Below are 16,570 nucleotides of genomic sequence, written 5' to 3' on the forward strand. Positions count from 1 at the left end.
GCTGCTTGCTCAATAATGCATCTTATAGGCTAACTGGTTCCTGAGGGTGGCTTATCATCCACAAAGATGGGGATTTCTTAAGAGCACATCTTTGTGCATTTTCTGCCAGGATAACTGGGTTCAGTTCTCCTTATTTTTTTACACAATCACTTAAACTCAGCTAAGATGGGAATTAGTAATCAGTGCTACTTACGAATTTTAATATTCTCTTCCTCTTTGTTATAGATATGAAATAATTATTTGAAACATATACCAGGGCTATTGATTTTAAGTTTTGAGAATAAGGCATGACATTACAAAATTTAACAGGACATGTATATTTATTTAAAAATAAAAGTATAGATTATTAAAAGCTAAGCTTTTTTGAATTTCTTACATTCCTGCTGAAACTCATAAAAGAAGAGAAGAATAATAACAGTTTATTCTGTTTTTTTCTTTCCATTCAAATCATGTTAAATTAAAGGATCCTAAATTATATGAAAGTAAAACAAGGTCTTTATTCAGACCTGATTAGAATTGAGTTATACTCAATGTCAAAACATTTACTTCTACCCCTAGGTATTTTTCCTTTTTTGTTTATTTGTTTGTTTCAGAAAACATAAAATCAAAAGATAAAAGTGATTCCAACATAGAATCATGTTGGAGACTCCATGGCCCATCACCTGGTCCAGACACTGAAGTGTCCATGGCCTTCCTTGATTTTCTTCTTTCACGTCAGTTGCTAACTCAACAAGTATCCCCTTTGTATGGCATTTGCTTTATTCCCTCTAACTTTATTAGATAGTCTTATTCCATGCATGCAATGTGTATATTGCTCTCCTCTAAAGCTTCTCAGGAAACAGCTCAGTAAATCCTTTTATGACCATGTAACCCTTTCTATTCCTCCTAGCTGTGCCATCTTCACAAGATGTTAAATATATAATAACATTGGCTCCCATTTCTATAGTGTTTAATCTGCCCAATAAGTATCCTTTGACTTCTATAAACACTTATTTAATAACCAGTACAGTCTTCTCTGTTTACAAATGAGAAGATTTAATCTCATAGATGTTAGATCTTTTGTCCATTGTCACACACTACTTGATGGTGGAAGGCTTATCCACTTTGGATAGAGTTCAGACTCTCCAGTCTTAGGTATAAAGTCAGTTTTTCCCCGTACTTCATTTTCCTCATTAGTTATCTGTGTGGCTTGGTGCTGATATTGTCAAAATTTCTGTGAGGCCATAAATAACTATACTGACAGATATAAGTATATACACAAAATCTCACTTTTCCTGAAATTAGGAGATGATGCTCTGGTGATAATTTTATGGTAGTCTTGACATAGTTTTAATTTTAATAACTTTGAGAGTTTCCTGTTACTGTCTTCTGAATAACGCAAAACAGAGTTCTCACTCTGGAGACCTTCAATATCTGTTTCTCTGATTGTGTGACTGACTGGCTTCTCTGAGCACAGCAGGCTCTGGAGCTGCTGTTGACTCTTAGCGACACCTGGAAATCTGATCCTTAAATCGAAATTTGGTTCCTCGTTTGTAAAAACAACTTGACTTTATACATTCTAGTTTATAAAAGAGACATTGCACAGTACTCTGGGTTCAACTAGGGAGGGAGATATAGAAGGAAAAAAGGTCACTGAAAGAGTAAGTCTGAAATTTCAACACTTATCATTTTTCTGCTTTTAGATTTTTTGTGCTTATGAATATATCCTCTGTCCAAAAATTAAATCAGTGAAAAAGATGTCTGTAATCTTAAAATATCTCTGTGGCAAGGAACAAGACCAAGACTGCCCTTCACCTGGCCAAAAGGCTAAGCTGTTCGGAAGTACTAGACAGTCTTGTGCAGTAAATTAATTGGAATCAGCCAAGCATTAAGAATGGAGAGATATGGGGCCTGAACTGGAAGCGACTTCATAAAGAAAAGCACCAGAGACACTAATGGTGAAGAGAGAAGAGCATCACTGCTGAACAGCTCCACAGCAGCTGGAGCAGGAGAAGAAGCAAATTTACTGGAGTCAAGGGGAGCAATCCATCCACAGCAGCCACAGGCTGTCTCAGCACTGTTTGACTATTTGAAACCTTTATGGTTGAATATAAATTTTATGACTTCATTTTGTTTCTGCATAAATTGTCATTGAGATTTTGGAAATAATTTCCTTGGCTCTTTATCTTTCATTAGACAGTTTGGATATTTTAACTATGTAAAGTATACATTCACTGAACAAAGGAATGCATTATTAATTATTTGTATCCTCAGGTTTCTTTACAAACTGTAGTTTTGCATGTATGGGTCTTTTACCTCCTTAGTTAAATGTATTGACAGGCGTGTAAGCATTTTCAAAGCTATTGCGAGCTGAATTGCTTTCACACTTTCTTATCATGGTAGTCATTGTTGTATGTGTTAACACAACTTACTTTGTTGCTATTTTAATACTGCATAGCTCTGCTTAATTTATTAGTTTTAAGAATTCACTTATGTATTTTGATGTGAAGTACTTCAGGTTTTCTACAAGAGACTGTGACACTGACAATTACACAGAATTTTGTATCTTCCTTTCTGATTAATTTTTTTTTCTGTTTACCTAGCTTGAACCTCTACTTACCCCATCTGAACTTACCATGCTGTTTAGAATGTGGGAGAGTAGAGGGGACATCTTAGTCTTTCCTGGCCATGGAGGAAAGTTTGAATTTTCTTCTTTTGCATATGTTATTTTGGGGATTTTCATTCTATTTTAGCAATTTCCTTCTAGTCCTGTATTTTGTTTGTTTTTGTCTGGGGGAAGTTTTATTTGTTTTAAATGCTTCTACGGTACTGACGGAATCTCCTTAGTCCTCATCCCTCTGTTTAGACTTTTTGTTTTTCAGTTAGTCATCCTGGGTGGTAAGATTCCATGAATTAATTCATTTTTTACCATATTTTTCAATGTGCTGGTGTCTACTACATACAGCAATCTTTTGTACTCTCCTAACCATTGACTCTAACCATGGAAATGTTCACTATTGCTTATCCTCTTTGAACACAGTTCTCTTGCCCGTGTCCTCTGCCTTCATTCACCCTCATTTCTTTCTCTTCTTCCCTTGGTGAGAAACCAGATTTCCACAATCCTGAAATACAGTAATTGGCTTCCTTGAGATCCCCTTTCTATATACTACTTGTTCTTTCTGAGTTTCTTGTATAAGTCATGCAGGATTAAACACCAACATGTATTTTGAAATGTAAATACTTGAAAAGTAAGGTAACCATAATACCACAGCAATGCATATTGCTTTCCTCTCTACATCTTGAGGAAAGCGACTATACTGAATTATTAAAAGGGAAAGTTCACCTTCCACAGTTTAATAACTTGGCATTCCTGGGGTCAGCAATCTAGCATTCCCAAGAATAAGGGCTTATTAGCCTAGCATTCCTGGGGATATAGGGTCATTATCCCAGCCTTCCTGGGGATATGGGATAACTAACCTAGCATTACTGAGAGTAAGGGGTCATTAGCCTAGCATTCCTGGTGTACAGGGTCATTGACCTAGCTTCCTCAAGGATATGAAATTATTCTCCAATGTTTCTAAACAAGTTCTGTGCTTGGGCTGTACATCAGTGATTGAGTACTTGACCAGTAAGGGTAAAGTCCTGGGTTCCATCCTCAGTACTACACTAATCCATTCTGTATATCATTTGTCTTCTGATTATTTCACCATGGAGGAAAAGGCTGGTGAATATGTTACTATTTTCACAGTATAATTCTCTTTCTGCTCTGAGAGCTCAGGCATCAAGGGGGTCCTGATTGGTGTAAACCAAATTGTGATGTCAGTGAGAGTTTTTCCTTAAAGGTCACAAATTAACGTCATCCCCAAATGCCTTCAATGGCCATAGTAGATGATGACTATGGGACCTATCATCTTTTCTAACACAAATTTAATTTATCATTATAGGAAATTTCTTTTAACATTGGGAAAAATCACAAGTCTCTGGCTCTTAGAAATGATGACAATAAGATAATCTTGAGTATAGTACAATTAAAAGGTAAATATTAATGCTTACATATTAATTATTTTAAAATGTGTATAGACTTTCTTGCTTGCTTGTATATCTGTGCATCATATACATGATTGGTGCTTGTGTGGGAAAGAAAGGGTGTTGGCTTTCCAAAAACTGGAGTTCCAGCCAGTTGTGAGCTGCCACGTGTTTGCTGGTAATCAGACACTAGCACTGAGCTATATCTCCCGCCCCCAATATTAATGTATGGTTGTCAAATTAGCTGATCATAGTGGATGCTTCTTAAAAGCTGAGGTCTACATTAATGTTGTAGATAACAAAGGTCCTGTGGTTATTTTTCAAAAACAGAAAGTAGTTTTTGTGTATGTCGTTCTCTGTTGGGAGGCATCTCATTTGTTTTTTTTAAATTTGTTTCTTGTTTTGTTTTTTTTTTTTTTTGGATAGGCTTATGTATGGTTTGATCTAAAAGAAGATAGTCTCAGAGGATCCTTTAAGATGTAAAATGCTGTGTAAAATGATTGCCTCTTTGGAAATAACAGCATGCAATAATGCTTTGCTTCAAAGATGAGGTGAGAAAATCAGGACATGTTTAAATGTGTTTTCACTGTCTTTTAAAATCATAAACACACACAGAGACACACTTTAAGTTTGCTATTTTATCCATGTTTGGAATGTAGAGTTTATTAAGAAGCAATAGACTTCTGAAAAATCTTTTCTAAAGTAGAAATGTCACCTTAAACATTGTAAATGTTTCACTTTGTGTAAGTGGGGACAGGGGGAACACTGTGGCTCCATAAATCTATAGAGAGAGGCTGTGAGGCATAAGTGACTGGACACCTTAAATATGTTTCTCACATATTATTGCTTGGTTTTCCTATGTCAAGTATAGATTCTTTAAAAATTTAATTACCTAACCCCTTGTGTTGTTCAAAAAGCAGGCTTTAAACAAGCATCATTCTAGCAGGAGTCAGAGATGGTGTTATGTCAACAGCTCTTTTTTAATTACCCGTACATCTGTTGTCACACTGTCTGATGCACCTGTACACTGGGGACCAGCCTAACTTCAGCTGTGTGCATAACATACAATCACCTGTCCAAATAATAGAAAGTTTTAAAATGTAGTTAGCTCCTCATCAAAAAATAGAATTTCTGAATAAAAAGGTGCTGAGACTACTTAAACACAATGACAGGAATTGTCATCAACAGTAAATCAGCAAGTCAGAAAGAAGGGTCAAGCTTATCTTCTGATAACAACATAATGAAGATTGTGCCCTGTTGTTGGATCCTCTGGGAATCTGATTGGAAGACTCTCATATGGCACTCCAGCATCCATCCGAGGCAGAAAGCACAACACGGTCCTTTTGTTTTCTCCCTGAAAATTTCTCTGCTTGAAGGGAACAAATTAAGTCCAACCATAGTGTTGCGTTTTATTTTCTCTGTAATACTAGTTGTGGTTAGGTTTATTTTATCAAGCTGATACAAGATAGTTCAGAAACCTCTCACAATTATAATGATTAATACTTGAGATGAAACCTTTCTTGCATATTATAATCATAGACACAGTGAATGGCTATTGTATTTTGCATGAAGTTGCCATGGTTACCTTACCATGTTTATGAGGGACACAAATTCAATTCTCACAATTGTTGCTCTCACTTTTAATCATCTCACTGAGAATAAGCAGTGAGTGGTTTTTTGAAAAACTCTGGAATGTAATCTTTTATTTTAAGTCTTTATAAAACAGACTTTTTTAATTATGAAAGATTAATGTCAACAGAAATAGGGTAAAGAAAGCCGTGAAAATCATAACATTTCAATGATGTAAGGCACTCTGTTCATTTCCATAGTAATGTTTTGTGTGGAGGTGGGAAGCATGGGAAGAAAGACAAAAACGTGAACATTGAGCCTTTAATTAAAGCAGCTCTGGGACCCTGGGTTGTGGATCCACGTCCACACCTACCACCCTCAATCAAGGCACTCATTTAAATCTGCTCTCTAGTATGTGTATACAGTCTTCTTATGGGGAAGTTATTAAACACACGAGAATGCATGAAAACACTGTTTATAAGTAATAACTTAAGCCATGTGAAATTACTGATAATCAAGCATATTTTGTATTGGCAAATATGTCCTTTCATGTGGCCTAATATAGTGTTAGATACATGCAAATGCACCATATTGATAGTGCATCCTCAGGGAGATTGAAGACAAAATTATAAGGCAAAAAATTATAATCTAAAGATGCAGAATTCTACAGAGTATTTTACTATTTTCTATCATTTATTTTGATGAACATCTAAAGAGCCACATCAGAACTATATAAAATATTTAATCAAAGTGTAGCTATCAAAATTTAAGTATTTAACCCATTTTATAATCTATTTTAATGTACTGTATGTTATCATAATTTTTAATTATAAAAATCCAATTTCTCATGATGTAGCATATCAGGAATTATATATCTTTATTCCCTTCTGAGAGTTCTGCTTTTTCTTCTTTTCAGACGTATATCTATTAGGTTAATTTTCTGCAGATATATGAAATATATATTTTTACATAATGTAAGAGTTTAAATACCTCAAATACAGGCAAAATTATATAGTGTATATATTATACATTCCATATATTGTTAAATGAAATTATTTGAATGTATATCTATTTATCTCCACAAAATGAGTTGGAATTGTTTCACATGCACAAATGCACACACACACTCTCTCTCTCTCCTCTCTCACACACACACACATGTACTTCAGTCTTTGTAATAAGCAAATTCCTATTTATCAGATTGAACTTTGATTTATAAAGAACATTTTTTGAAGGCTAATATCAGAGATTTTCTACATTTCTGGGCAATGTTACACTGTAATTTTGGGGTGTTGACTAATATGATGGTTCTCTGCCACCTTACCTTGTGAATAATTGGTTTGGTCTAACTTGGAAGGTATATATGTAATCATATCAATACTTCCATGCAATTTGGTATTCAATTCATCATTATCTTAGCAGGCACATATTGCAAAATATAAGCTATTTTCCACTGACTATATATTTTCCCATTGAAAAAAATCACAAAAGTATTTTTGATGGTTTAATCTAGCAATTTAATTTAAATATATATTCCATGAAGTTGAGTGTTCAAATATAATACAAATATATGATCAAGTTACTTCAAAACATAATGTAGTTCCATTTTATGTGAACTTTTATGTATACATACAGTTAGATTTAGTGAGTGGGGAGTGGAGCCCTTAAGCAGTAAGTTGTACTGCTACATGTGGGTATCTTAATGATTTCTGAACTTTTCATTTTTCTTGAGAGCTCATAATATAAAACTATCTCTGTACATTAAATTGACACTGTTAATTGATTGATAACGTAATAATAAGTTATGCTTTTTTAGAATTTGACAAGATGCTATAATTCAAGTATAAAATTTATTAATCAACATGGTTATTTTTCATGTTTTGACATCTGAAGGTTAGATTAATGTCTTTTATTGGGGTCACAAAAAAATTATACCAAGATAGTCAAGGTACCACAAACCTATTCTGAGGTCAGATAGTAAATCTTCGTGGCGGTTTCTCCTCCTCATAGAAGAGCAATATTGTTCCTGACATGGGTTGAATATTCAGAGGAACGCTAGAACACTGGCTGCAGCTTTTCTGTCTCGAAAGACAAATTGCAAACCATCAACCTTATTTCATAAGGTGCAAAAACAATGCACAATGTGAGGCAAACAATCTCAAGGACAGAGCGAAACCTGTATCTTGATTCTTGATAGGTGATGTCCTTTGTAATGTGTGCGGAAAGCAGCCAGGTGCTACACTGGATGAGACAGCTGCTTGTCTGTCTTTTGAGGACAGTGATGATAACATTTAGAAATAACAAAAAAAAATAACTTGGTGCAGAACTAATTGGGAGAGTTATCAAGCTCTGATACCCAAAACTTCTTAGAGCAGCAAAACTAAAGTCATGGTATTTTTTTTCCATGTCAACAACTAGAATTTATTTATTGACTCTATTTAATCAATCCAGCAAAGTTTAAACCGATTGATTCTTTGTGTTTTTTAAGTGAATAATTATATTGTTTCCACAAGGAAGTCAGGACCGCGAGGGGGTGCACCCACCCACTGAGATGGTGGGGCTGATCTAATGGGAGCTCACCAAGGCCAGCTGGACTGGGACTGAAAAAGCATGGGATAAAGAGAGGGAGGGAGGGGAGGTATGAGTGGAGGGGAGGGGAGGGAAGGGGGAGGAGTAGGGGAGGGAGGGGGGAGGAGGAGGGAAGGAGACGGAAATTTTTAAATATAAAAAAAAAATAAACCATGAGAAAAAAAATAAAATAAAATAATTAAATTTAAAAAAAAAATAAAAAAAAAAATAAACCGGACTCCCTGAACATGGCGGACAATGAGGGCTGCTGAGAAGCCAAGGACGATGGCACTGGGTTTTGATCCTACTGCATGTACTGGCTTTTGGGGGAAGGGCCTAGTCTGTGCACCTTCCTAGACCTGGATGGGTGGGGGGGAGGACCTTGGACTTCCCACAGGGCAGGGAACCCTCACTGCTCTTCGGACTGGAGAGGGAAGGGGAGTGGGGAGGGGGAGGGAAATGGGAGGCAGGGAGGAGGCAGAAAAAAAAAAGTCATGGTATTTTTATCCAGTTACTCAATGTGTCTTTGAGAAAAGGAAAGATAAGTAGTGTTTAAGGAACAAAGGCAAATATATCACACTTCAGATGCTGGGGAAAGAGTTGACTTAGGAAAATGCTTGTTGAACATCCTGAGGACCTCACATCCATGTGAAAAGCTCAAGTGGTGACGTTACTATAATTCCTGGACAAAAGGATCTTTGGAACTTGATAGCCAGTAAGTCCAATTGAGCTTTAGGTTCAGTGAGACTCTCCTTCAAAACCAAAACGGAGAGAGCACCCAAGAAGACACTTCTGGACTCCACATGCACCCACACATGCTCATACACACACATAAACATACATACACACACACACTTTTTTAAAAAAGGAGCATGCTTCATTTTTCTGCAGGCAATATTTAAATGTGATCATTATTCATGGAAAACTTTCTTTCCTCTGTCTATTATGTTTTTAGGATTTCTGAACCTCTTACCTACATACATATTTTCTATGCCTGATTTCAAGGTTAGAAAGTTTCTATTAAAGTCTTAGCTTACTTATTATGCTGATTGATTTCTGTGTTATGTCAAGCAAGGGAAAATTATTCTTAAGAGGTATTCAGGAAATTGAATATATGCAGAAGGAACTCAGCCAAAGGTTTCTACTACTAATGCTACTTAGTGTCGCTGTTTATATTATAAGGGGTTTCTGAGTGTAATGCTTATTAGTGATGTGGATGTTCTTGAAGTATCAGGTGCTGACTCTCCAAAAGGTACTAGCATTCAGAAATATGCATACTTTGCTTCACTCACAAGTTTCAAAACACTGTAAAGTATAAATCAAGATATTTCTGTGTCTGTTTATGGTAATACATTAAACTGTGTGTGGGACACTTTTAAAGACAATCTGTCAAAAATATTTCAAGGAAATAACTGATCTGAAATCTAAATTGTATCAGGAACTTTCAAATAAGATGTTTAACCACAAAGGAAAATAATTAGAGTTAGGTAGATCACAGGTTCTAGGCCACAACTGACTGCTTTCGAATGTTTTGTAGCTAAATTGAATGTTGGAATGATGTGAAGAATATGTATTGCCAGTATAGTATCCCCTGGGCGTTCATGGGAGAGGATGCTGTGGCAGCTTCAGTAAAGGCATTAAATAGGCTGCGCTTAAAGCGCATTCAAATGAATCGTTCAAACATTGTATTTTTATATCGGAAATTGACAAGTACACTTTTATGTTTTCACTGAAGGGAAAAGATAGTGAATTATTCCTCCTTAATGGAGTCATTGAGATTCAGCTCATGGAGCTGATGCCCTCAGATCAGCACTGTCTGCCGGCTGCTTGGCAATGGATGTGAAACACACTAGTGACCTTGATCTGGTTCTCAAAGACACATGTATATCAATGTAAGCTGTCTCCTCTTCTCTGACCCAAGAATGTTCTGGCTGCTTATCCACAGAAGTAGTTTGTTTCTTATAGATTAAAACTGAATTTTTCATATTTTATGGAGCCTGAAAATGCAGAGAAATAAAATCAGATTCTCCCGCAGGAATAGCCACAAAATAGTAAGCTGTTGCCTGGCTCCTTGCAAAAGGAGAGATGCTAATCTAAAATACTAACCTATTTGACAAGTGAGCACTTCATTTGGGGAATGAAGTGTGAGTTGTGTTTGAGCCTTTGGCTCTATGAAAGCACCTATCTAACATCTCCTTTTTCTGATTACCCTCAGCCAATTGTAGATTCTACAATTGCTAGGCAAGTGGATGGAGTAATATAAAGTATTTGGATATGGCTCTAAGGAAATATAAATAGACATCATTGAGAAAGTATTTACTTTGGTTATATTTGAATTTCCTTTGAAATCTTTCATATTACTTTTGCAAAGTTTATTTTAAACTGATAGATAAATACATATATTTTATTTTTGTTATGTGTACCATGTTATTGCTGATTCATTTATACACTGTTTTAAGTAAAGTTAAGCATATGTTTCTTTTAAAATATGTACAATTTGTGATAAAAATATCATTATCTCTTACAAATTTTAGAACATATGCTTAAGCATTTATATTAATATTAAGACTACAATTGGCTAGTTTTAAAGGGTCATTAGAATCATCTTTAAATAAATCCTGAGTCCTCACTGGAAATCTCTGATCCTCTTTGGGCTGCATGTCACTCCACCTCATTTTCTGCATGTGCTGATAAGATGGTGTGGAACCCTGTGAGGAGCTGGGCCTGGCTAGAGAGACTGTTTTCAGTGTCTGCTAGAAGTCACCTTTTCCTAAATTATGCCAACATATTCACAAGGGATTGCATTAACATCTATGGCAATGGCGGGATGGGGTTGAATCCTGGCTGGATTGTTTACAGAATTCTTAAAGGCAATGGCACTTCAAGATCTTCACCCAATATGTTGCTATTCCACCTATAGGCAGACATACTTTGTTGTGTTAAACTTTAGCTCATTGAAAGAAAATCTGCAAAAGATGATCTTAAAGTTCAATGTGATGATCCTGACAGACAAAAAAATACTGTGATATTTAATGATAGGAGAGCATCTGAGGCTAGCCAATACATCAATCCATTTCCAGAAAGTCTGCAAACCCTAAGGTTAGATTGTTTAAGTCCTCACTTGCTATAGTTTTTGGTTTGATTGTCTTTCATTTAATCACACAAAACTTTTATTTATTAAAATTTCCTCAGTGATTCCTCATATATACATTTAAGTTTGCTATACTAATTTTATTTAAAAATAGGTAGAATATAATACAGACTCATTTCTAATGTCAATAATCAATAAAATTTGCCATATAAGCAAAATCAATGCTAGGTGTGTGTTGGAGGAGGGTACCGTTGGTTGGTTCCCATCCCCAAAATAATCACACAGAAACTGTATTAATTAAATCACTGCTTGGCCCTTTAGCTCTAGCTTCTTATTGGCTAACTCTTATATATTAATTTAACCCATTTCTATTAATCTGTGTATCACCCCAAGGTCATGGCTTACCAGCCAAGTTTCAGCATGTCTATCTCCAGTGGCTGCTCCACGGTGTCTCTCTGACTCTGTCCTTCTTTCTCCCAGCATACAGTCTAGCTTTTCCCACCTAGTTCTGTTCTGCCCTTGCAGTTCTTTAATCATTAACCAATAAAAGCAACACATAGACAGAAGTACTTCCCACACCAGGTTTGGGCTACATAATTAGCTCAGATCAGAAAAAGGAGTTTAGCACCTTGGAGAGATTCTCCCCCCACCAAAAAAACCTGTAAGTCATCTTTGGGCAGAATAATTTATATTTAGCTCTTTTTTTGAATGGGTGCTAGAAGTTGTGGACAATTACCAGGTCTATATCACAGACCACTGTCACACTTTCATATACTTTCAGCATTTGCATCCCTTTGAATACTTATGATGGGTTTTGAATCTGGGTGTAGAATTCACAGTATCCATCAGTGCTCTATTTTACAATTGGTTGATCCTCTGGCTGTTCTCCTTTAACAAAAGCAGGCAAGAACTGGAGGATGGCTTGTCTCTGATCACTGCGATTAATATTATAGATATTTTCCAAAGCAGAGGTAAGCAAACTTTTTATATATCTCTGTATCTTCCTCCTCATTATACAATAAAAAGAAAATAAATGGGTAGGAAAAAAGTGAGATGCAATAAAATATTACCCTCTGAGTCTGAGGCTTATGGGATTTAAAAATTAATCCATTGGCCTTTCAGGAGCACTCTAGATCAGTGGTTCTCAATGGGTCACCATTGGAAAACACAGATGTTTACATTTACACTATGCTTCCTAACAGTAGCAAAATTACAGTCATTAAGTAGCAGCAAAAATAATTTTATGGTTGGGCATCACCCCAACAAGAGGAACTGTATTAAATGCATTAAATGGTCACAACATTAGGAAGGTTGAGAACCCCTGTTCTGGAATAACTGTAGTTTATACAGAGCTCAAAGTTCACTGGCATGCATTTTACCCTCACAGTTCCACTGAAAAAGCAAATTAACCACAAGACATATTTTAAAGTAGCCTATTTTCATAATAGACTAAATATGAAGTGAGATAAATCAGGGTTATAGCATAAGTCCCTGCCTTTGAGAAACAAACAGCCATGATAAAGTTCACCAATGATTAGATAAAAATACAAACAGAAAGTGAGTGTGATAGCATGGGCCTTAATATCTGGGCTACATAACAAGTTACAGGGTACCTTTAGCTAAATAGTGAAACATTATCTTTTAAAAAAAAGTAAGATAGATTTTCTTACTTAGTAGTTATGAGTACAGGCAGACCAGAGAACAGCTATTATATTATGCTTCAATATTCAAACCAGGCTTAATGAAAGACATAGGATGGAAGAGAAACCATCTGTCTTTAAGTTAGGAGAAATAATGCATAATGCATGGGCACAAAACACATTGAAACCCTTTTTAGGTTTTGCGTTATTCTTTTATTTACTTAACTTGCTCATTGTGGAACTATTCCTTAGGGAGTCTGCAAAGAAATACATTGTACTAAGTCATAGATCTGTCAATTTTAGGGCTATGTGTTTTCTTCCCAGCCACATATTTAAACAGAGAAAGGAAAATTCACCTTAAGAAAAAGTAAAGCATTTAAATAAACCTCCACTGAAACAACAAGAGCAGAATTCATTTAAAATGCACTTTGTCATTTTATGTAAAGTAATAGGCTTAAAGGATATGTTATAATGAGATTTACTGCCAGAATAATGAAGTGCGAGTTTACATGTCTGAATTATAAAGCAGAGTTATAAAAAAAAAAAACCCGAAAGCGGTGATTGCTGTGGTTGTAAATCATTGCTTAGCTATTATTTTCCGGTGTAAGTTGATGCATGATTACTGTTTCTTTTCCTGAAGATAATAAAGTTGACCATCATTAGGCATTATTTGAAGCCGCACTCACACCTAAATAGAGTAAGAAATGCAAACACTGTTACAGAAGGATACTCCTTTATAGTGGTTTCAGTTATTTATAGCAGGCAGTGTGCTTTCAATTTCAATTCTCTCAATTGTGTTTCTCATTAAATATATTGTATTTTGTTCATCAATAGAAATATTTCAAAGCAAATTAGAGGCCAGCTTACCAACTCACAATCCTCCTGTCTCAGCCTTCTGAGTGATGGGATTATAAGCACACACCACCGTGATTGATGTAATGTCTTTTTTCTGGTGCTGATGGCTTATTTTATTTCTCTCTTTTTCTTTACTCTTGGTGCTAGGTATCAAACCCAGAGCTTAACACATGCTAGACAAAGCACTGTACCTCTGAACTGCATCCTCAAGCAGGCATGGGACCTTTCGCTCTTAGGAGGTGACCGCAGCACATGGTGAATGGAGAATGATCCTGGGTACCGCAGGTGCCTGCGGCTGTAGAGCAGATAGTTTTGATTTAAAGTCCCTGGACTGGGATGATGTAAATAAGAAGGAAACACAATAGGCCCACCTTGAATATGCTTCGCTTTGCCTAAAAAATAACCCTGTTCCGTTACTTCCGTTTCTTTCTGATCAAAGTGGAACATGCTCTCTGAATTCACATCATCAAAGTAAGTGCAGGTTGTATGGAAGGATCAGAGGTGTGCTTGCAGGGAAAGCAGTGTGGCTCTGAAATGGACGTCTCACGTAGTGTGGACGATTCTATATCTCATCTGCAAATTCAGGAAAGTGATATTTTCCATAGGCTTAGGGTGGAGATTAAGGAAGACAATGTTTGAAGAACACCTAGTACAATCTCTTTCCACGTAACAGACTGAATACATGTTGGTTCCTATGAGAAACTCCTTTTTCCTTGGGAACATCCATGAGCCCTATGTTCTACTTAATACTGGTGTGAAGAAGAAAATCTTATTTGTGTTAAAAATTAATCTATTTAAAAAGCTGACTCCTATAAAGAATCATCATATCTAACAGATTGGTTTTACATATAAAATTAATTTGCTATTTGAAAAAATTGAAATTTATGTCAGTGGGAAAATCTCTGTGATATTTAATGTCTCCTCATTTTCCACTATGGGTATTGCGAAGGCTGGTGAATGGATTATATGCTAAATGTCAACCAAGAAAAAATTTAAAGGACAATAAAGCCTCTGAGGTTGTTCACAGGGAAATGGAATATATTTGTGTGTCAAAGGACAAGCTCCAAAATACAAAGGAATAGCAAAACTATCCAGGCCCCAAGTTATGGAGAGCATCAGAGGCCATTTGTTGTGGGTGAGGGAGTGCACACTTATAACCTCTGCATAGCAAAGTCTTGTATCTAAAGAACAATGAAAAGGTACATGTTGCCTTTGAAAGAGATGTCCAAGGTGTGGAAAAGGTTATACTTGGTAGTGTTAACTCTACTAGGAACCTGACTCTAAGCTTTCCACAGGATTTTATAACTAGACCTCAAGTAGTCACAGGCACGAAACATCCTTTGTCAAGTCAGCCTCCCAATCTGCAAGGACATGCTTTAAAGCTCCCCAAGTTAATTTTGCCAGCAAAGGAAGGGCATACAAGTGATTTCTCAGCATAGAAACCATCTCAGGAAACATTAATAAGTCTACAAAATATGCATTGAAGTGTACTATGCTTCGAACTATGAGAGAAAAGGAGACTTACGAGATAATGAGATTAGCATTCATGAATTCTCACATAGAGCTGCGAAGTGTCTTATAATTGATATTTATTGCTGGTAGACATAATGATACCACAGGCAGAGATGAAATCAGAGAATTCTTTTTTAATCTTTAATGTTTCTTTACAAATCTTTGAAACAAAAACCCATTAGTTGAACAGTTTGATGCAGAAAGTAAGGTTTTGAATTTTTAAATTTTCTTCCATTCTTCTTTGTGATATGAGAGTAGAAAAGATAACATTAAAGTTGTCTGTAAGAAAAATATCAAATTATCATCTGAGAATATCTTCATTGACTCTATTTTTCCTGCACTTGAAATTTTATTAGCAGTTCTTAGATTAAAATTGTATGTAAATGCAGTCAAACCCCAAGAAATGAGTGTCAGGCAAGTTTCCTAAGAGGAAACAGGAAAAGAGGCCTTTGTTATTGTGAGAATTTTATGCCAGTTATATTGTGGAAAATGGTACATTAGTTTACTAAGGTTGCTCATGTTTTTTTGGTTTTTGTTTTGTTTTGTTTTGTTTTTTTAAAAAAGGCTATAAGTCTGCACTACAAAAGAAAAAAACTCATTATGTCCCAGTTCTGGTTGAAGTGAAATCTGAAATGGAACACTTGCCGTTTCCATGGGGGCTCACAACTTCTGACAACTGCAGGCCCTGCCTTGCAACCCACATAGCCCGACCCTTCCTGCCATAAAGATGCATCCCAGCACTCTTTCTGTGAGGTAGATGCCTCAGTCAGATGCCACGCCTCTCCTAAGTTAGTCAGACTGCCATGCCTCTCCTCAGAGAGATGCCAGATGTGATGAAGCTAGCCACCAGGTCAGACATGCTGAATATTTCCTGGTAAGACATGGCTCGTGGTGTTACATAGATTACTAGATATGGGTTAGTCAAGATGTGAGTAAGAGGCTGAAAATAATGGGCCAGGCAGTGTTTTAAAAGAATACAATTTGTGTGATGTTATTTCGCGTGTAAAGCTAGCCGTGCAGGAGCTGGGCGGCCAGGAGCTGGGTGGCGGGAAGTGGCCCAACAGCTCCGCACTACAGAATGGCGCCCACGTGGATAACCGAATCTGCAGAAAGCTTGACAAAGCTTGGGAAAGAATAGAGTAAAGCTCTATTTTTTGGGTCTGGCAAGCAAGCACTCTCATCTAAGAGAGGCTTCCTGACTCAGCTTCAGCTGCAAAACATTGCAGCTCTTTTAAGAGGTTCAGCTACGAAACACTTAAATGGTGTTGATGAAAATTAACTGCATGCTTTTCGGTTTTCAGCCGTAGCAGGAAAAAAGCTGTGTCGTTTT

The 16,570-nt window shown here is 36.3% G+C and overlaps 1 protein-coding gene across 18 annotated transcripts in view; it reads left to right on the top strand.

Moving 5' to 3' along the window:
* Nrxn1 (neurexin 1) overlaps positions 1-16,570 on the top strand; it is a 1,076,729-nt gene that overhangs the window by 197,855 nt on the left and 862,304 nt on the right. Inside the window, exon 4 of one of the 18 annotated variants that reach the window (XM_038319674.1) lies at positions 612-638. The exons of the other annotated variants lie outside the window; for them this stretch is intronic. Within the exon in view, the coding sequence (XP_038175602.1) occupies positions 612-638 (27 nt within the window). The remainder of the gene's footprint in view (positions 1-611; positions 639-16,570) is intronic. 18 annotated transcript variants of the gene reach the window in all.

The sequence above is a fragment of the Arvicola amphibius genome, chromosome 2, assembly GCF_903992535.2.
Source record: "Arvicola amphibius chromosome 2, mArvAmp1.2, whole genome shotgun sequence".
Lineage (NCBI taxonomy): Eukaryota > Metazoa > Chordata > Mammalia > Rodentia > Cricetidae > Arvicola > Arvicola amphibius.